The sequence below is a fragment of the Lithobates pipiens genome, unplaced genomic scaffold (genome assembly GCF_037356315.1).
Source record: "Lithobates pipiens isolate NorthernLeopardFrog02 unplaced genomic scaffold, aLitPip1_a1.2 Scaffold_8, whole genome shotgun sequence".
NCBI classification, from domain to species: Eukaryota; Metazoa; Chordata; class Amphibia; order Anura; family Ranidae; genus Lithobates; species Lithobates pipiens.
Genome location: NW_027507903.1, coordinates 448,976,856 through 448,998,238, shown reverse-complemented (window position 1 = coordinate 448,998,238; position 21,383 = coordinate 448,976,856). Strand labels below are relative to the sequence as shown.

The following is a 21,383-nucleotide window of genomic DNA, read 5'->3' as shown; positions in this document are numbered from 1 at the left end:
TTTTGTGTCACTTTAACCCAACTCAAGGGGGTAAAAAGCCATTACTCTGTAATCCGGTGCATGACATGGAATTTATAAAAAATGTCACTTTAAAAAGGGATTTTCAATGTTCACATTTACTCAAGGGCTATTTATGGGATGGCCTGATGATATTTTCATTTAAACTAAAATTTTATGGGTTTTTTTTCTGCTATACTGATAATTTTCTCTTCTGATTTGTTTTTTTTAGCTTGGACGAGTCGTTTTACGAAACAATCTGTCCCAGCAAACCAACAGCCCTGTAAAAATCCACGGAAAAGGAAATACTGTGAGGAGAGCCAACTACTCACCTCAAAGAAAAAGGTTAAATATAATGACCCAACAGAACCATGGATCCCAGAACTAGGACTCATCATGCAGGACAAAGCCGACATACAAAATGGGAAGCCTGTCGCCTTTCCTGTTGCACAGGCTGCAGTGACAATACTAAAAAAACAGTTTCAGGAAAAAAGTGGTCTACCCTGTATAAGAATGATTGAAGAACACGTCCTACCAGTGTACAAGCCAACAATTCAATTACACATTGACTGGGAGCAAGGACATTCCTTTGTAACAGCGTGCAATGGCAAAGAGGTAATAATAATGGCAGACAGTGAACTTGTTATCAATTATGGATCGCTGCGCTTTCAGCAAATCCATAACAGCTACAAAAGGCTTTTGAAGGACCCTATAAACCATATTCAATATCTGAATATACAGCAGCAGACATATAGGGAACAAGCCTGTGTGATGTACTCGGCCGCCAACATGTACGAGCTGTTGACCCCTGGAGGGAATCCAGAGTGTCAGTACATCAAAAAGTACTTAAGGCCACATTTTATTCAGTGCCTAGAAAATAAAATATTTACGGAATTTCCCAAAAGAAGCCGCCCTCCACCACCATCCACACCATATTTTGACTGGAGGATAAGGAAGCCTCGAAGGCAGAAACTAGCAGATGTGTGCCGCGCGCCTAGGGCTACAACCGCACGATTTCCAGTGTGACTTTGATCCGACTTTATACTCAATGGACCCAAGTCTACTTCGGGTACGAGAGTCGGGACACACTGAGAGGAGGCCCTGCGGGTACCCTCGACAGCTGGAACGGGCAGAAAACAGAGAGGGCACGGATGTCAGACACACTGTCAGAAGATCTTTGGGACACACTGGTAGGCGGAGCTGCAGGTATGCTGTGAGTCAGGGCGCTAGGCACATTGACAGGACTGACGACAGAAGAGCTGAGGTACTGTGAGTACTGAATCAGGGGAGAAAAAGAGGCATTATAAGGAGCGTGTAGCACTCTAATTTGGAGTGCTGGGGGGGGAGGGACGAGGGACTTGGAGTGCTGGGGGGGAGGGACTTGGAGTGCTGGGAGGCCTTGGAGTACTAAGGGGGAGGCCGGGGGCCTTGGAGTGCTAAGGGGGAGGCCGGGGGCCTTGGAGTGCTAAGGGGGAGGCCGGGGGCCTTGGAGTGCTAAGGGGGAGGCCGGGGGCCTTGGAGTGCTAAGGGGGAGGCCGAGGGCCTTGGAGTGCTAAGGGGGAGGCCGAGGGCCTTGGAGTGCTAAGGGGGAGGCCGAGGGCCTTGAAGCGCTAAGGAGGGGTCGGGAGACTTGGAGTGTTAGGGGGACGACTTGGACTGACTTTGGGTACCGGGATTAATTTGGAGTACCCAGACTAGCTTGGAGTAGTGGGAGTGACTTGGTATGGGCTGAAATTACACTGCAAATGCGTGGTTTGAACACTGCTTTCATATGCGGGCGCTACTGACGTATGTGTTTGCTTTTGCACGTGAGCTCGCCGTGACAGGTCGCTTTAAAACAATTTTTTTTTTTTCTTATTTATTTTACTTTTTATTTTATTTTTTTTTTGACACTGTCTTTTAAAAAAAAAAAAAAAAATTGGGTCACTTTTATTCCTATTACAAGGAATGTAAACAACAGGGGAAAAAAAGCATTACAGGACCACTTAAACATGAGATCTGGGGTCAAAAAGACCTCAGATCTCATATATACACTAAAATGCAAAAAAATAAAAAATAAAAAAAATTCTCCTTTAAGAGCTATGGGCGGAAGTGACATTTGGCATTGCTTCCACCCTCCCATGCTATGGAGCCGAGCGGGGGCCATCTTCCCCTCACTCGGCAGCCAGGCATCCATGGGAAAGGATGCTATTGAGCGGAGCACTGCTGGAGGGTGGTGTGCAACTCTCCCGCCACCGATAAAAGTGATCTTGCGGTGAATCCACCACAGAGACCACTCTTATCCTAAAGAGAAACGCACGGCGTTCCTGAAAATACCATAGTTAGTTGCTGCTATAAAACGATATCAAGTACCGCCGTACGGGTATGTAATTTTACACAAAGTGGTTATACATTTGTTTAAAAAAATAATTTTTTACGGTCATTTTGTTTAAATGCTGTTGGATGGGCTTGGGTGAAATATCAGGGGTCTAAACAGAGAAAGGAATTAAGGACACAGATTCTTCAATTTCATTCTCTGCAGCCTCACCTGCACTGAAGATGAATGGACAGGAGATAAAGGCTCCTGTTCATGCATAAACTGAAGCATAGTAAACACAGAAAACTATGCTTCAGTTATGAATGGACACAGAAGCAAACGATACCAATAACTCACTGTGTTCATTCACTACAGGAAGGGGCCGGCAAATTACAAATTTACCGGCACACAGTAGGGTGGTGGTCAGCAACCTGTAGATAGCAATCTACCAGTACATCTCAGACAGGTGATTGGTAGATCTCAGTGTGGTTTGCTGACCCACCATTCCAGAGCATCAAACAGATTGCAATGCAGAGGGACTATTTGTAAAGTTGGAGGTGTCATAGGGAGCAAGAGCCGCCTACGACCACATACACACCATTCGATTTTATGCAGATTTGTTGTCTTCAGATTTACCAAAACCATGTAGTGCAAGGGCCTGCCTGATATGGTTTTGGTAAATCTGAAGACAAAAAGCTGCAGAAAATCTAATAGTATGGGTCTAAGCTGATGCCTCCTCTGTAGTGTTGGCTCCTGTCCCATGCGGAGTGATACCAACTGCACTCCACCTCTTATCCCAGCTAGCGGTCTCCAGAGTAGTGCCAGCAGCAAAAAGATCTTCGGGTCAGTGTGAAGCATTACACTGAGCATAATAGTATAGGGCTGCTTTCACACTGATGTGCTGCGGTCTACCCACAGCACAAGTGCAGTGTACCTGCAGCTTTTTTTGTGCTTAGCCATAGACTTCTATTATATCCTGCGGGTTTGGTGCACTTCCTCAATGCAGGAGTTTTGGTGCACTTTCAGAAAGTGCACCACACCCACAGGATATAATAGAAGTCTATGGCAAAGTGCAGCTAACCCAGGAAAATTGCAGTGGTCGGGCACTTGTCCCGATGTTAAAGTATTAAAGCTTCGCACCTGGCTCCTCATCTTTGGCAAGTCCCCCCATAGACAAAAACTTTCTATGGAAGCATAAGATAACAAAACAACAAAATCCTGTCTATCTGCCACTAACAAGCTGCAAACGTTAAACACGTCTCATACGTTCGTGCACATTAAAACCAAAATTGAATATACTCTACGCTGGAATCGCTATGCACTGAATAATCTGTATCTTAATCTATAGTTATAGATCCACAAGAATATAATAATGTGCATAAAATAGTAAACATACAACTGGTGTAAAGTGCAAGTGCAAAATATAGCAAAACAAATAATCTGCACAAAATCTGTAAACGCAAATGATCACTGCAATCAGTGACACTGTGACCGGGAGGGGGGGGTGCCAGTGTGCCTATGTGTACCTACATGTCAGTGTGCCTATGTGTACCTACATGTCAGTGTGCCTATGTGTACCTACATGTCAGTGTAGTGTTGGTGCATTTACTATTTCTTCTCTCCTCGCCGTCCGGTCAAAAAGACTGCCCCGAGGAGAGTGACATCACTTCCTCCTGCCTGTGTTTACACTACACAGGCGGGGGAAGCTTCTCATGCCAGGAGCGATCGAGAGGGGATGGCCAGAAACCAACGGCCATCCCCTCATCCCGGATCGCTCCTGAAGCGAAACGGACTGCCGCAGCCAGTGGGAGGGGGTCCGATCGGATCCCCACCCGCTGGAAGGCAGGCACGTACGGGTACGTGTTTGTGCCTGCCCATGCCATTCTGCCGACGTATATTTACATGCGGCGGTCCTTAAGTGGTTAAAAAAAACGTTCTTTGTGGATTTTTTTATCTCGACAGCAACAGCGTTTGCTCCCACGATACATAAAGCCGTGACTCCAGCTCTGTGGAGGTGATTTCACCACCAGTTAAAAAAAGAGCATCTATGCCGAAGCATGGGGGCAGCAGGGGTGGAGGAGCGATTTGCTCCTAACTTTAGCGGGAGGATGCCCCCATGCTTCGGCATATATAAATGGTGCATGTATGCCCACCATTAGAAGTGGGTGGATGAAGGGAGGTATTCTAATGGTGGGCATACCCACCGATCAATATCTTTTTTTCGTTCAGCCCACAGGCTGCATGAAAGAAAAAAAAATTACAATATATGCCCAACCAGTTCCAGCAACGTACTGGTATGTTGCTGGACTTTGAGTGCTTATACCAGAATGATGCCTGCGGGTTTAGATATCATCTTGGTATCATTCTTTTCAGCCAGCTTTCATGTAAAAGCAATCCTAGAGGCTAATTAGCCTCTAGACTGCTTTTACAAACAGTGGGAGGGAATGTTCCCCCCCCCCCCCCACCGTCTTCCATGGTTTTCTCAGGCTCTCCTGTCCCAACAGGGAACCTGAGAATGCAGCCGGTGGTTCCGCCAGCTGACTATAGAGCTGATCAGAGACCAGAATGGCTCCAATCATCTCTATGGCCTAAGACACCGGAAGCTAAGAGCATTTCACGACTTAGATTTCGCAACAGCGCCATTGGGAAATTGGGAAAGCATTTTATCACACCGATCTTGGTGTGGTCAGATGCTTTGAGGGCAGAGGAGAGATATAGGGTCTGATAGACCCTAATTTTTTCAAAAAAAAAAAGAGTACCTGTCACTACCTATTGCAATCATAGGGGATATTTACATTCCCTGAGATAACAATAAGAATGCTAAAAAAAAATATATATATATATAAATGAAAGGAACAGTTTAAAAATAAAATAAAAAAGCAAAATAAATAATAAAAAAAAAAAAAACACACCCCTGTCCCCCCCCCTGCTAACGTCGAACGCAAGCGTTGGTCTGGCGTCATATGTAAACAGCAATTGCACCATGCATATGAGGTATCACCGTGAAGGTCAGATCGAGGGTAGTAATTTTAGCAGTAGACCTCCTCCGTAAATCTAAAGTGGTCACCTGTAAAGGAATTTAAAGGCTTTTAAAAATGTATGTAGTTTGTTTGGGGCCCCGTATGCGGCTAGGCTCCCAAAAAGTCCCACACATGTATGGGGATACCACACTCAAGAGAAGCAGCAGAATTTATTTGGCATGTGTGAGCAATATATCATTTAGTGACAACTTTGTGAAAAAAAAATAAAAGTTTGTAATTTTCCCGCAACTTGTGGCAAAATATAAGATATTCCATGGACTCCAGACACCTCTCAGAAAATAGCTTGGGGTGTCTACTTTCTAAAATGGGGTCATTTGTGGGGGGTTTGTGCCATCTTGGCATTTTATGGCCTTCAAAACTGTGATAGGTAGTGAGGAGTGAAATTACAAATGTATGCCCTTAGAAATCCTGAAGGCGGTGCTTGGCTTTCAGGGCCCCATACGCGGCTAGGCTTCCAAAAAGTCGACCACATGTGGTATCCCCATACTTGGGAGAAGCAGCAGAATGTATTTTGGGGTACAATTCCACATATAACCATGGCATGTGTTAGCAATATATCATTTAGTGACAACTTTTTTTTTGTCATTATTCAATCGCTTAGGGCAAAAAAAATAAAAAATTCAATGGGCTCAACGTGCCTCTTATCAATTTCCTTAGGGTGTCTACTTTCCAAAATAGGGTAATTTGGGGGAGGGGGGGGGTTGTACTGCCCTGCCATTTTAGCACCTCAAGAAATGATAGGCAGTCAAACTAAAAGCTGCGTAAATTCCAGAAAATGTACCTTAGTTTGTAGACGTGACAACTTTTGCGCAAACCAATAAATATACACTTATTGACTTTTCTTTTACCAAATACATGTGGCTGAATACATTTTGGCCTAAATGTATGACTAAAATTTAGTTCATTGGATTTTTCTAATAACAAAAAGTAGAAAATATCATTTTTTTTTGGGGTACAACATTGCATGACCAGTTAAAGCAGCGCAGTGCCAAATTGTAAAAATTCCTCTGGTCATTGACCAGCAAAATGGTCCAGGGCTGAAGTGGTTAATGCATGGAATGCATTAAGGTAAAAAACATGTCTTTAGAACCAATTTAACCGGTTCCCGACCAGCGCACGCCGATGTACGTCGGCAAAATGGCACGGGCAAGCAAATGGGTGTACCTGTACGTCCCTTTAAATTTGGCGCCCTGCCATCGCGAGCACGCCGCCGGCGGCGCGCTCGCTTGCTTGATGGTCGGGCATACCCGCGATCGTCTCACGGGGCGGCTGAATGAGGAAATGCTGTGTAAAAAGCATTTCTCCATTCTGCCTAGCAACTAGTGACGCTGATCTCTGCTCCATGCAGAGATCAGTGTTCAATAAATTAAATCCCAGCCCCCAACAGTTAGTAACACACCCCTAAGAACACTTAACCCCTACACTGCCACCCACTGGTTAACCCCTTCACTGCCAGTGTCTTTTACACAGGAATCACTGCATTTATATAGCAGTAATTGCTGTATGCATGACAATGGTCCCAAAAATGTGTCAAAAATGTCCGATGTGTCCTCCATATCGCAGTCACAATAAAAAAAATAAAAATAAAAAAACGCTGATCGCCGCCATTACTAGTAAAAAAAAAAAAAATATTAATAAAAATGCCATAAAACTATCCCCTTTTTTGTAAACGCTATAACTTTTGCGCAACCAATAATCGCTTATTGCGATTTTTTTACCAAAAATATGTAGAATACACATCAGCCTAAATTGAGGGAAAAAAATGTTTTTGTTTATATATTTTTGGGGGATATTTATTATAACAAAAAGTAAAAAATAATGCGTTTTTTTCAAAATTGTCGCTCTATTTTTGTTTATAGCACAAAAAATATAAACCGCAGGGGTGATCAAATACCACCAAAAGAAAGCTCTATTTGTGGGAAAAAAAAGGACGTCAATTTTGTTTGGGAGCCACGTCGCACGACCAGTTTTTTAGGCGGACCTGAAGGGATGCTCCATAGACCTCTATGGAGCGTCAGATGTCAGCTGTGACATGTCCACTGACATTCTGACCCGCTCCGTCATACGAAAAAGTGTGACGGAGGAAAAACATACTTTTCCATCCATCTGCGGAGAACGGCGCACTGACAAGTCCATCACAGCACAGGGTGCAGAGACAGACCTGTCATCTTCCTGCTCAGCGGGGATCGACGGCGCGATCCCCACTCTGGATCATCACGGATCCGCCCCGTTTGAAAGAGCCCTATCTGTAGAAAAAAGATGAAGTGGTTCTGAAGTCAAAAAGTTGATTACCTTAATGCATTACCTGCATTAGGGTAAAATAATAAATGAAAAAAATAAAAATAAAATCTTCCATTTGCTGTTTCTTTCCCCTACCACCATAAATACCGGAATTCTTTCTGCAGCATTGCTGGAAGGTTCCAAGAAATGTTTCAAACATTCAAAGTTTAAGTCGCCATAAAGCCCATTTAATTTTTAAAAGCCCCAGACATTCCTAAAAGCACATCTGCCTAATAAAAAAACATCAAGCTTTCATATTTTCCATCCTGGGAAAAAAAAGTTTTTTATATCAGGACAAGTAGATTGTCATGAAGGACAAGAAGATTAAGATCCCAATTTAGTCCCTTGACCAAGTAGTTTTTAAAAAATTTCCACACACCCATGTGCGGCACGCTCCCAGTGCAAAGAGAGGCCCCATGGATAAAGACCCACTTCCGTGATGCCGCACATCTGCGTGCAAGCGGCGTCAAGGTTTAAAGTAGAGGGATGATACTTATTCAATTAAAGCCAAAGGACCACGATAACCTTGCCCTCTGAGGAGTTCAGCATAGGTCAATTGCGGCCAATGTATCCAAATAAAGCGAGGACAACAAAGTTAGATAGAAATACAACCCCTTAAAAGCAGTGGTTTCCAAACTGTGGCCCTTTGCTTGCTTGTTTTCTGGCCCTTGGGGCATCAATGAAGGGTGCAAATTCCTCCCAATGACACCAATGATGGGGCGCAGTTCCTTCCAATGGCATCAACAATGGGGCCCAATAACGGCAATGATGGGGTACAATTCCTCCCAATGAAACCAACTAAGAGGCATAATTCTTCAAAATTACACCAATGATGGGGCACAATTCCTCTCACTGACACCAATGATGGAGGATTGCTTACTCCCACTTAAACCAACAATGGGGGATCGGGGGAGTGAGGTGGAGGAGGTGCTGAACATGTTCTACTCTAAATACAGGTGTAACAGGTTCAGGTTAGCGGAGGCTGCCACTAGATGAGGCAAATAGAACAGTAAGGCCCTGTTCACACTGGCAATTAAAACAGGCATTTGAGGTATGTTTTTGACACTCATCGAATGCCTTGAAAGCAGCCTGCAATGGATAATATGGACTGTGGACAGAGTGGTTCACATCTGAAAAACAAGCTACATGTTAAGTCTGGGGAGAGTTGCAACTTGTCAACTTCTTCCATTCAAGTTAAATTGTAATGCGCCAGCAACTACAACCACCACCACAATTACTACTTCTACTACATCCACAACTATAACTACTACAAGAACCACAAATACTACCAAGACACGCCTTCCGTTTGCATATAGATGTAGTAACCCTAGGCACCTAAGAACATTTCCTGTGCATACAGTCCTTTACTACGGAATATTAAATCACTGCCAGACCCTCTATTAAAAGGCAGGCATATACCTTTTTAGGGCAATCTTCAGGCCGGTCAAGTGACTCATAGCAGCTTTATATCTTTGATACATGGCTACTGCAGGAGGGGCCGAGATCTCCTTCTGACGTCAGCCGGGGAGGTCCAATGGCCGCTCAGCCCCTCCTGCAGAAGCCCTGTCTCGGAGAAATAAAGTGGCAACAAGTCACGTGACTGGCCTGACGATAGCTCTAAAAATGTATTTACAATCCTCGTTTTTAGAAAAAGAAATTGCAGTGTGGTATGCCTGCCTATAATAGAGGGGCTGGCCATTGTAAGTTTTTTATTTTTACTAATAGTGGCAGGGATGGGGGCGGAGACGGACACAAAACACAGAGTTGACACGCAGGGAGGAGGGGGAGAAAGCAGAGAGGAGAGCTGCGGATGACGGAGGGACTACGCTGACCACGGTGGTCAGGGCTCAGCAGCCATGATTATCGTGGTCAGCGCAGAGAGGGGGACACAGGAAGTGGCAGGATCAGCCAGGGTTTTTTTTTTTTTTTTTACAGTTTAGAGGGGGGAAGGTTGCACAGCACATGCACTGTGCTGTTTAATCTGCTTCAAGGGAACAGAATCTGATTTTTTTATTTTTTTGGGGGTTAACAAACACTTTAAACCAACTGGGTACTTATACCCCCTGGTGCCTTAATCCATTCTGGTTAATTCCACTTCCATTCATTAAGGTAAAAAAGGTTAAGGTAATATCTTACAACCCCCCTCCCCTCGCCCCCCCAACTTACTGGCTCCTGAATGAGTGGGGGGCGGCTGGGTCAGCGCCGAGTATGCTGCCTGTGTCTATAGACATAGGCAGCGTAGCTCAGGATTGAACCCACAGGTGTGACACAATAGGAAGTGACTTCCTTTGGTGGCACACCAAGAAAAGGAGGAGCCAGTGGTGCCAGCAGGGGACCACAGAAGATCAGGATCGGGGCCGCTCTGCGCATTCTAGTGCACAGAGCAGGTAAGTATGAGAGGTTTATTATAAAAAAAAAAAAAAAAAGAAATCTTAAACTTTACAATCACTTTAAATGTGTATTGCAATGTATGTGAACCAAAAATCCCTGTTTTTATTGAAAAGTTTACTAGAAAAGGTATAAAGCAGTGTGTAAAGAGTTCACCCCCAAATGATCCCTTTTTGGCTAGTAGACAATCCAAGGTTATTAGTAAGAGGCATTGCGAGTTTTTTGAACTCTCTTTTGAAATTTCCAAAAATAGTTTTGTTTATGTTCTCTTCATACAGTCAACTAGGGCTGAAACAACGAATCGATTAATCGACAACTAATCGATTATGAAATTAATCGATTACCATTTTCATAATCAATTAATCGGCTAGTAACAAAATGGGGTTAAAGTTAATAAATCTGATGATATTTACCAGATTGACCCTTTAATAGTATATACACTATATCTCTCCTCTAATAGTATATACACTATACCTCTCCTCTAATAGTATACACAGTATATAGCCTATAATAGTATATACAGTATATCTCTCCTAATAGTATATACAGTATAGCTCTCCTCTAATAGTATATACAGTATATATCCTCTAATAGTATATACCCTCTAATAGTATATAAGTATATCTTCAATAGTGTATATGGTATATCTCCTCTAATAGTATATACAGTATATATCCCCTCTAATATATACAGTATATATCCCCTCTAATATATACAGTATATCTCTTCTGTCATTCTCAGAGTGGATTCGATATTTTGTTCCCTAACCATATAGTTGGTTATTTATATTCACCACTGCATATAGAGATATTTAAGAATAAATTGCATTTTTTTAAAACTGTACATATTAACTAAATTATACACCACACTTTTTTTTTAAAGACTATTAACCGATTAATCGAAACAATAATCGGTCAACTAATCGATTATGAAAATAATCGTTAGTTGCAGCCCTACAGTCAACAGTACAGTACACCGACATCATATAACTGGTGTGGCAGTGATCAGGGACATTGACTGGTGACAGAATTTTTTGGGTGATTTTTTTTACATACTGTAACCAGAGCAATACAGTGTTAACAACACTGTATTACTCCAGAGAAGTGATCAGGATTTTTTTTCACATACTATGATCACTCAGAACAGTGAATATCACTGTTATATTCATTCTTTCAGTGTTTACTATTGTGATTAGCTGCGACAGGCCACAGCTAAATCACATGGTACAGATGGGCAGTGATTGGCCCTGTCTGTACCATGTGATCCCTGTGACCAATCACAGAGATCAACACAATAAATGGCATGAATGGAAGCCATCCATTGTGTACAATTGTCAGGTGATCTGACAAAATGTGTTCACAGTGATCAATCACATGGTACAGACACTGGGTCAGCACACTGATCTGTCATCCACTGTGTCCGGTGGACACAGTGGGTAACAAATCGAACTGCAACGTGGCCCAATCCTGGGAGGATGTCATAGGATGTCAACCCAGAGCAGATAAGGGACTGGCCAGTAAGGGATTACTTTGACGCAGTTGGTCCGCTTAAACATGTATTGCAATGTATGTGAACTAAAAATTCCAGGTTTTTGTTATTGCAATTGTTTGCTAGAAACAGTATACAGCAATGTGCAGAGGGTTCATCCAGAATTTATAATGTTAAGGTGGTCACACCCCTTTAGATACTGATGGATTATATACACATAGAAGTTATTGGGATTTGAGTACAGGTATATCTTAACCTCAAGTACATTGGAGACCCTAAAGAATTGGGGGAAAAAAGTACATCGGAGACCCATTACAAGAGAATCAGATTCCCTGGGTGGAACTGCAATCTAAATTAAAACATCTGATCAACAGGAGAGCACAACACAGGTATCTTTCAGACCTGGTTCACACCGATGAGGTGCTTGGTACCGCATGTGATCTGAACAGTAATCGCACCACATTGGTTGCTGCTGGATGGCTGGTGCTGGCTGTAAACAACCAGACAGGAGTTTAAAGGCAGTAGACTGCCTTTCTACCATCTTCCTTCACCCCTTCTGTGGATGAGGTGTAAATTATGTTGAAGGTTCACCCCTCCTCCTCTTTCAATGGATGTCTTCTTTTGAAAAGGGAAATCAAGGTTTGAGCCATATTCCTCTCCTTGTATGCCTAGCCTGCTGGGCTCCCGAACTTGACATACTGGTTACCATCTTCTCCTACCTTCTTTTGCCATCTATCCTACAGCCAGGCCTCTGAGGTCCTTATCAGCTCAGAGGACTACCCCCCCCCCCCCCCCCAACACTTAGGGGATTTATTCCAATATACTCCACAACATCCTCTACCCCTGAGGAAGCAATAAATTATGAAACGTGTTGGGATATATCACCATCTTCCCCTCTACTTTGTGCATTTGATAATTATGCATACATTATTCCGAGTTTCATATGAGGGAGGCTGATGCCGAGGATAACAGTTGTATGTATATTTATTGTACTTATGTGATATGCATTTAGGCGAGTGATCCCTCACTGCTTTTTTTTATTGAATTTTTGTAATAAAATGAATGTTTTACAATAATGTTTGTCTAAATTTCCATCTGTGGGGAGGTTTCAGCTCCATCAAAAATCCCATGCGTCTTTTTTTTGTGTCACATTATTGGGATAAGGAGCAGTTATGTACAGTTGGACCAAACCTTTTTTTATTTTTTCATAAAATCACATGCAATTTTTTGTTGTGCGATTTGAGCCCATTCATTTTTTATGGCTTAAATCGCACCACAGCCCCGTTAGTGCACTTTTTTTTGCCACACTGGTTCACACCCATGTGATCTGATTTAGCCAATTGCACCATTTTGCAAACAGAAGTTCACATGCAAAGTGTGCGAATGTGATACGGTGTGGGAAACACAGGAATCCCACACTGCATTACTGTGAACTTAGGCTCAGAAACGCCTTTATATGCTGAGGGTGAACAAGTGTGCAGACCCTGAGCTCAAATCGCTCACTGCTAGTTGGCCCAATCTGATGCTAGTGCTCTAATAGACAGATGCATATCTGCTCCCCTGAGATTCTTGAGGACCCTTTCTAAAAATCTTTACTTCCCATGGGTCAAATATACTCAGGAAAAACTACTACAGCAGTTTTTCGAGGTTGCCCCTCTTCCAGAGTTATCTCTCACAAATGAATCCTTACCGGACTCCCCGCTAACACTTCATAAACTAGGAGGTAGCAAAGTCACGTTCCCCAAAGCCCCTGGAACAGACAACTTCCCCATAGACGTTCACAAACCATATGGCAAGGTCCTACTTTCACCACTTTTACGTTGAAGGAATCCTTTAGATCTGACACTGCTCTATGTAGGAAGGAAGCCCTAATTGTGGCCATACTAAAATGGATGAGAACCCTTTACTCGCAGATACTTATCAGCCCATATACCTACTTTCTATGGATTTTAGGATTCTGGCCAAAGTGGTGGCAAATGGGTTAAATAAGGTCACATCTACAATCAAACCAGTTTCATGCCCAATCTTTTTACAACTACTAATACGAGATGCAACCATCTAAATATCCAAATCGAATCAAATACCAATGGAAAAAAAGAGCACTCCTAGCACTAGATACTGTCAAAGCATTTGACTGTGAAATGAGGCTACATCTGGGCTATCGTCCATAAATTTGGGTTTGGGGACATATTTTGTAAATGCGTCAAACTGTTCTAGGAGAATCCCTCATCTTCACTTTAGGTGATGGATTAGGATCTTCTTCCTTCTTACTCTAACTGTGGGTCCTGCCCTCTGCCACCACTCCTTTTTGCAGTACCGATTGGCGTAGAAGACCAGCATGGGCCCCATCACCAAACAGGACTGATTTTCTAGAGGTCTGCATGAAAAGAAAATCACTCTTTATGCAGAGCATATACTTTTCTATTTACCTTCTTCTCTAACAATGTGATGTCATGCAATTCAGTACAACTTAAGTCGCATCTAGTGTGAGCCAGGCCTTAAATGTTGTATTTTAAAAGGGCACTGCAACATCCACACTTGGACCTGTGCCGATCCAATGTCACTGGAAATGAGGTGAATGATCCAGTGGCATGAAGGTGAGCAAGAGAAATCAGGGAGACCTAAATCACTGCTGACTGACACTTCTAGAAGTGGTAGTTTCACAGCAGATTGTGTGACAATTTCTCAGAAACACAGTGACGTTACGTAGCAGAACGAGGCATAAGTAGTTCCTCTTCTTTTACACATTACAGCTTGCTTTAAAAAATAAGTTTGAGAAACAGGGTCGCTCTAGGGCTGCATTCACACCTGAGTGTTTGGTAGTTCACAGCTACAAATTCGACCACATATAAAAATCAACTATTCTGTATGGTGCTTGTTCACACCAAAATGCGCAAACACCTTTTAGGCTTGATTCACACTAACGCGTTTTTTGATGCATTTTGCAGAAATGCAGGGAAATTTTTTTAACATGGGTTCCTATGGAACATGTTCACATCAATTAATTTTTGTGCCTCTGCGTTTTTGGAAAGGGTCAGGGACTTTTTTTCATGCAAAATGCAGCGTTTTGCATGTAATAGAAGTCAATGGCCCTGCATCAAAAACGCAAGTACCGCGTTTTTAAGGCGATTTTGCCGTGATTTGCGTTTTTTTGTCACTGTATATAGCTGGTTGCCGAGCAACCACAGTGTAAAAAAAAAAACAAAAGAAAAAACTGCAAAACGCGGCAAAAATCGTAAAAACGCGTGTCCAAGATATGTCCACACAGCAACACAGATACTGTTCTCTATAGGCAAATAAAAAAACACCTGAAGCTCAAACACTATTCAAAACGAGCATTAAAAAAAAAAAATAAATACATGCAAAACGCGACATTCATGTGTGAATGCAGCCTAAAGCCTCGTACACATGATCTGATTTTCGTCAGGGAATTGTGTGATGACAGACTGTTGTCCTAAAATACGCTCCATCAGACAACTGTTGTCCAACGTTCGGCCAACAAATGTTGGATCGCAGGCTAGTAAATTTTCAGCGGACAACGGTTGGTTGTCAGATTTTCCTATTGTATGTACACAAGTCCGTCACACAAAAGTCTAAAGTACAAACACGCATACTCGGAAATCAATGCTCACCAAACACGACATTAGCAGAAGGAGACCAAAGGGTGGTGCTCAAGAGCTGAAATTCCACTTAGTACATCACTATGTTTGTGTTTGTTGGCCGACAATTGTGTGCCGTTAATATGCAAGACAAGTTCCTGACACACACAACCTACGGGCAAAAGTCTGACCCTTTGTTGACCAACAATCCGATTGTGTACAAGGCTTAAAGTGGTTGTAAACCCTTACAAACCACTTTGACCTACAGGTAAGCCTAGATTAAGGCTTACCTGTAGGTCCAAGCAATATCTCCTAAACCTATATGGTTTAGGAGATATTTGCCCAAAAACAGGCGCACTGAGCGCGGCATTTCCAAGAATGGAGCTGCCGCGCGTGTCGACTCCCGTGCGCATGCGCGGGAGTGACGTCATCGCGGCTTCGCCGAATGACAGCGGCGGAGCTGCGAGACGCCACCAGCAAGATGGATGCGGCGGACTACAGGGGACAGCGGCGACTTCGCTGGCTCCTGTGTCAGGTAAGTGACACATAATGGGCTACTATGCGATGCATAGTAGTCCATTATGCTTTGCCTTTGCAGGGAATGAAAGAGGAAGTAAACCCATCAGGGTTTACTTCCTCTTTAACAAATGTTTCAATAACACAAGATACTCAGAAAAATACCTCTTCCCTTTAAAAGAAACCTGTTAAAATTCATGACTTTGTATGAGTTCTTTTAGCCAGTTGGATAATGCTTGCTGCCAAAATATCCCACTTTGTGTACAAAAATGTCAAGCTGCATCAGCTGGCAAATGAGACATTCCTGTACATCAGGAGAGGACTGGTGACTAACAATGAATAATCATTGAAAAACACAAATACTTCCAAACCTATGCAGTCCTAGGTACTGGCACAACATCCAACTAAAACGACTCATCCTCGCAGAATACAACCAGCTAAATACAGCAAATTGAATTAAACAGCACCGCACATAGTTTCAATTTACAAGCAGAAGAGAAACAGCAATAAAAAGGAAAAGTACAAGTAATGTTACATATGTATGAATACACGTGATGTCTAAATGAAACAAAAGTTTACATAAAGTGGCTGTAAACTTCATACATATATCATGAACATAAGCACATCCCTCTATAGCAGTGATGGCGAACCTTGGCACCCCAGTTGTTTTGGAACTACATTTCTCATGATACTCATGCACTATGCAGTATAGTTGAGCAACATGGAAAATGTAGTTCCAAAACATCTGGGGTGCCAAGGTTCACCATCACTGCTCTATAGTGCGCATTAAGACTGCATCGTGGGCAGATTTGCCGACCTGTGAATGACAAATCGCAGGACTCACATTTTATTTGCCATTCATCTGAATGACACCTAAGATCACAGTACTAGTCTGCCACATGATAAATCACGCCGCAATCGCAGCAACCCGCACTGCGTGAGTTTGTAGCCCCAAAACAAGTTCTGGAGCTAATTTTGAATGGCATCTCAAATGTGAGTCCCACGATTTGTCATTCACACATCGGCGCTTTGAAATCGCGGCAAATCTGCCCACGATTCAAAACGCTGAAGTGTGAATGCAGTCGGGGGGGCTTATTTACTAAAGTCAAATCCACTGTGCACTACAAGTGCATTTGGAAGTAAAGTCGCTGTAGATCCGAGGGGGACATGCAAGGAAAATAAAACACAGCATTTTTGCTTGTATGATAAAATCAGCAGAGCCTCCCCTCATTTCAGATATTCCCCAGATTTACAGTGACTGCACTTCCAAGTGCACTTGTAGTGCAGAGTGGATTTGCCTTTAGTAAATCAACCCCTAAGTGTTATTTCTGTCTGCTGCTTCATTCCTCTAATATCAGCATGAATCACTTTCAGACAAGTTTTCCTGACACCAAGATAAAAATGGTGACAGAGGATGATCTCTAGCTGACTGACAACCTCCCTGTGTGCTGTGTGAAGGGGGGGTGTCCCTTCCTCCCAATCAGCTTTCAGAGCTCTCTTCACTGAACTCTGCAAAGCATAATTTCTGCTCTCTGCACCCTTTTTTCTGAATGCTCAGACAGGTTGATAAAATATGCACTGTAAACGGCTGAAGAGAAGACTGTAGAGAAACAGGTACAACATATGTATGAGGATTTGTTTCATCTGTGTTTCACCTGAGGTATTCACTTCACTGGGTATACGTGAGAGCTTACAACCACTTGAAGGCTTCATTAAGAAAGTTTAGATATCACAAACTACCTTACCATGGTGGTCAGTGACAGAATCAATACTAGGAGGACCCCAATACCCTTGTAATCAGTGGGAGAAGTGCCCCATTACACTAGAGGTCAGTAAGAAGGACCCTATTACATTGGTGGTCAGGGGGAGGAATGCCCCTCTTACAGATAGCCACAAATATCATTGGTAACAGTGGATACTTATCTAAGAAACAGAAACTGTGCAGGAAACCCCTAGAAACAACAGGAGGAACCTTAGGACTACATGAAACCATGGCTGAAAATGGCTGCTCTAGACTGTCAGCTCACTGTAGTACCTTCCGATCTGTGATAGTCTAGACCAGTGATGGCGAACCTTGGCACCCCAGATGTTTTGGAACTACATTTTCCATGATGCTCAACTACACTGAGCATCATGGAAAATGTAGTTTCAAAAGAATCTGGGGTCCCGAGGTTCACCATCACCGGTCTAGATTAACAACCAACAGTCAGCTTTAGAGAAGTACACTCAGATGGGAAATTCTGCTGGTCCCTGCTGAACTGGCAGAATTTCGATCCATGTATGGGTACAGCTTAACATTCTATACAGCTCTGAAGGACACTTATATTCAGTTCTCTGGGATAATGAGAGTCCAGTGTGGTCATCCCAGGGAGACAAAGTTGGAAATTTCTCGGGGCACAAAAACTACCTGTAGAGCAGTTAATTACACTAACACTACCAGCAAAGCATTTTAAAAAATGAATATGCCCAATAGATCACTTTGGAATACCGACACTCAGTTTTGACACTGACAATCCTAGCAGATGAGATTGGGACACTGACACTCCTAGTAGATCAGCGTGGGACACTGACACTCATAGTTGTTTGGTCACAGACACTCCTAGCACAGCAGTTTGGACACTGAGAATCAGGTAAATCGGTGTGGGACACACAATTCTAACCCTAGCAAACCAGTTTGGGACACTGACACTCCTAGCACAGCCATTTTGGAAACTGACACTCCTAGTAGATTAGTCTGGGACACTAACACTCCTAGTCGATGACTGACTCCCAGTTTGGTCACCGACACTCCTAGTAGATCAGTCTGGGACACTGACACTCCTAGTAGATTATTGATACCCAGTTAGGACGCTGACACTCTTAGTAGATCAGTCTGGGACACTGACACTCCGTTGGGACACTGACACTCCTAGTAGATCACTGATACCCAATTAGGACACTAACACTCCTAGTAGATCAGTGTGTGACACTGAAACTCAGTTTGGTCACCGACACTCCTAGTAGATCACTGACACCCAGTTAGGACACTGATCAGTCTGGGACAATGACACTTATTCTAGGACTGCAACACTCCTAGCACATCAGTGTGGGACACTGACACTCAGGACACCGATACTTCTAGTAGATCAATATGGGACACTGACACTCCTAGTAGATCAGTCTGGGACAATGACAGGCAGTTGGGACACTGACACCCTTAGTAGATCAGTGTGGGACACTGACACCCTTAGTAGATCAGTGTGGGACACTGACACCCTTAGTAGATCAGTTGGGACACTGACACCCTTAGTAGATCAGTTGGGACACTGACACTCCTGGTAGATCACTGACACCCAGTTAGGACACTGACACTCCTAGTAGATCAGTCTGGGACAATGACACTTATTCTAAGACTGCAACACTCCTAGTACATCAGTGTGGGACATTGTCACTCAGGACACTGATACTTCTATTAGATCAGTCTGGGACACTGACACTTCTAGTAGATCACTGACACTGAGTTGGGACACTGACACTTCTAGTAGATCTGTTGGGACACTGACACACCTAGTAGATCTGTTGGGACACTGACACTCCTGGTAGATTAGTTGGGACACCGACACCCAGTTGGGACACTGACACTCCTAGTAGATCACTGACACTCCATGTAGATCAGTTGGGACACTGACACTCCAGGTAGATCACTGACACTCCAGGTAGATCAGTTGGGACACTGACACTCCAGGTAGATCAGTTGGGACACTGACACTCCAGGTAGATCAGTTGGGACACTGACACTCCAGGTAGATCAGTTGGGACACTGACACTCCTGGTAGATCAGTTGGGACACTGACACTCCTGGTAGATCAGTTGGGACACTGACACTCCTGGTAGATCAGTTGGGACACTGACACTCCTGGTAGATCAGTTGGGACACTGACACTCCTGGTAGATCAGTTGGGACACTGACACTCCTGGTAGATCAGTTGGGACACTGACACTCCTGGTAGATCAGTTGGGACACTGACACTCAGGTGAGACACTGACAGTCTTAGTAGATCACTGACACTCCTGGCATATCAGTTGGGACACTGACACCCCTGGTAGATTAGTTAGAACACTGTCATTTTACTCTTACACACACACTTGTACGGGACAGTGAAATCAGGCTGTCAGCTGGGCGGAGCTGGCAGTTGCCATGGTACCCGCTGGGTCCCCTCACCTGTCCGTCTCCCGGCGCTCCTCCGGTCTCCAGGGTCCTCTCCTTGTACAGAGCCCAGAGCCCCACGTTGGGCAGGAAGAGCAGGGCGGCCAGCCCCAGCCCCAACGCCTGCAGCAGCCGCTTCTCCTTCCGCCGCATGGAAAGCCCAGCACCGCCTGCCTCCCCTCTTCACCGACACACTGCACTGACAGCCCGGGGGACCGTGCCAGCCATCCACCGAGCGAACCGCCGGGAGAGGGGGCGGGCACATCAAGCGCGCTCCCGCTAACTTCGAGCGCGTCACCGCTACACTCTAGGTCCAGGCTTTACTAACAAGTCCGGGCCGTACCGCGCGTGTCCGCCAGAGGGCGCTGTCGGGTGTCCCAAACTGAGCGGAGTAGAGTCAGCTGATCACCTGTGGCTGCCCTGGTGTGGAACTACAAGTCCCAGCAGTGCCGGCAGGGATACAAGCCACACAAACACATCTTTTTAGCAATGCTGTTTATTTGTGAAAGACTACTTCATCTTAAAGTATTTAACTGATTGGAAACCATGGATGCTTTTGTGTCAGATCCTGTGGCTTCAGTATTTGGAGGCGAACACATACACACAGAACACATGCATTACACACAGAACACGTGCATTACATAGAGAACACATTACACAGAGAACACATTACACAGAGAACACATACACACAGAACACATACACACAGAACACATACACACAGAACACATGCATTACACACAGAACACGTGCATTACACAGAGAACACATTACACAGAGAACACATACACACAGAACACATACACACAGAACACATGCATTACACAAAGAACACATACACACAGAACATATGCATTACACAGAGAACACATACACACAGAACACATACACACAGAACACATGCATTACACACAGAACACGTGCATTACACAGAGAACACATTACACAGAGAACACATACACACAGAACACATGCATTACACAAAGAACACATACACACAGAACACATGCATTACACAAAGAACACATACACACAGAACACATGCATTACACAGAGAACACATACACACAGAACACATGCATTACACAGAGAACACATACACACAGAACACATAGGGTCGCCACCTTTTCTTCAAATCAAACCCGAACACTTTAGCGGGGCTTTTTTTTATAGTATAAACAACATATTTGCTGTTAAATAACATTTGTTATTTAAAAAAAAAAAAAAAAATAACATTTGTAATATGACGTTCATAACAAGAGTCCCCCTTTACATCAGAGTCCACAGAGTCCCTCTTTTGCATCTGAACCTGCAGAGTTCCCTTTCACTGTAAAGGGGGGACTCTGCTGACTCTGATGGAAGGGAGAAATCTGGGGACTCTTACATAAGGGATGCTCTGGGAACCCTGATTTAATGGGGGGGAACGCTGAACACTCTGATGTATGGATAGGACTCTGCTGTAAGGGAGAACACTGCGGCCTTTGGTGTAAAGGGGAACTCTGATGTAAGGGGTACTTTGAGAACCCTGATTTACCTTAATGTACCCACTCAGAGACAGGAGAGACGAGAGGGGAGACTTCAGTCACAGACAG

General features: G+C 43.8%; 1 protein-coding gene across 1 annotated transcript in view; it reads right to left on the bottom strand.

Moving 5' to 3' along the window:
* GALNT10 (polypeptide N-acetylgalactosaminyltransferase 10) overlaps positions 1–20,073 on the bottom strand; it is a 339,683-nt gene extending 319,610 nt beyond the window's left edge. Inside the window, exon 1 of the mRNA XM_077468367.1 lies at positions 19,807–20,073. Coding sequence (XP_077324493.1) covers positions 19,807–19,944 — 138 coding nt within the window. The 5' untranslated portion in view covers positions 19,945–20,073. The remainder of the gene's footprint in view (positions 1–19,806) is intronic.
* Positions 20,074–21,383: the final 1,310 nt, after the last annotated feature.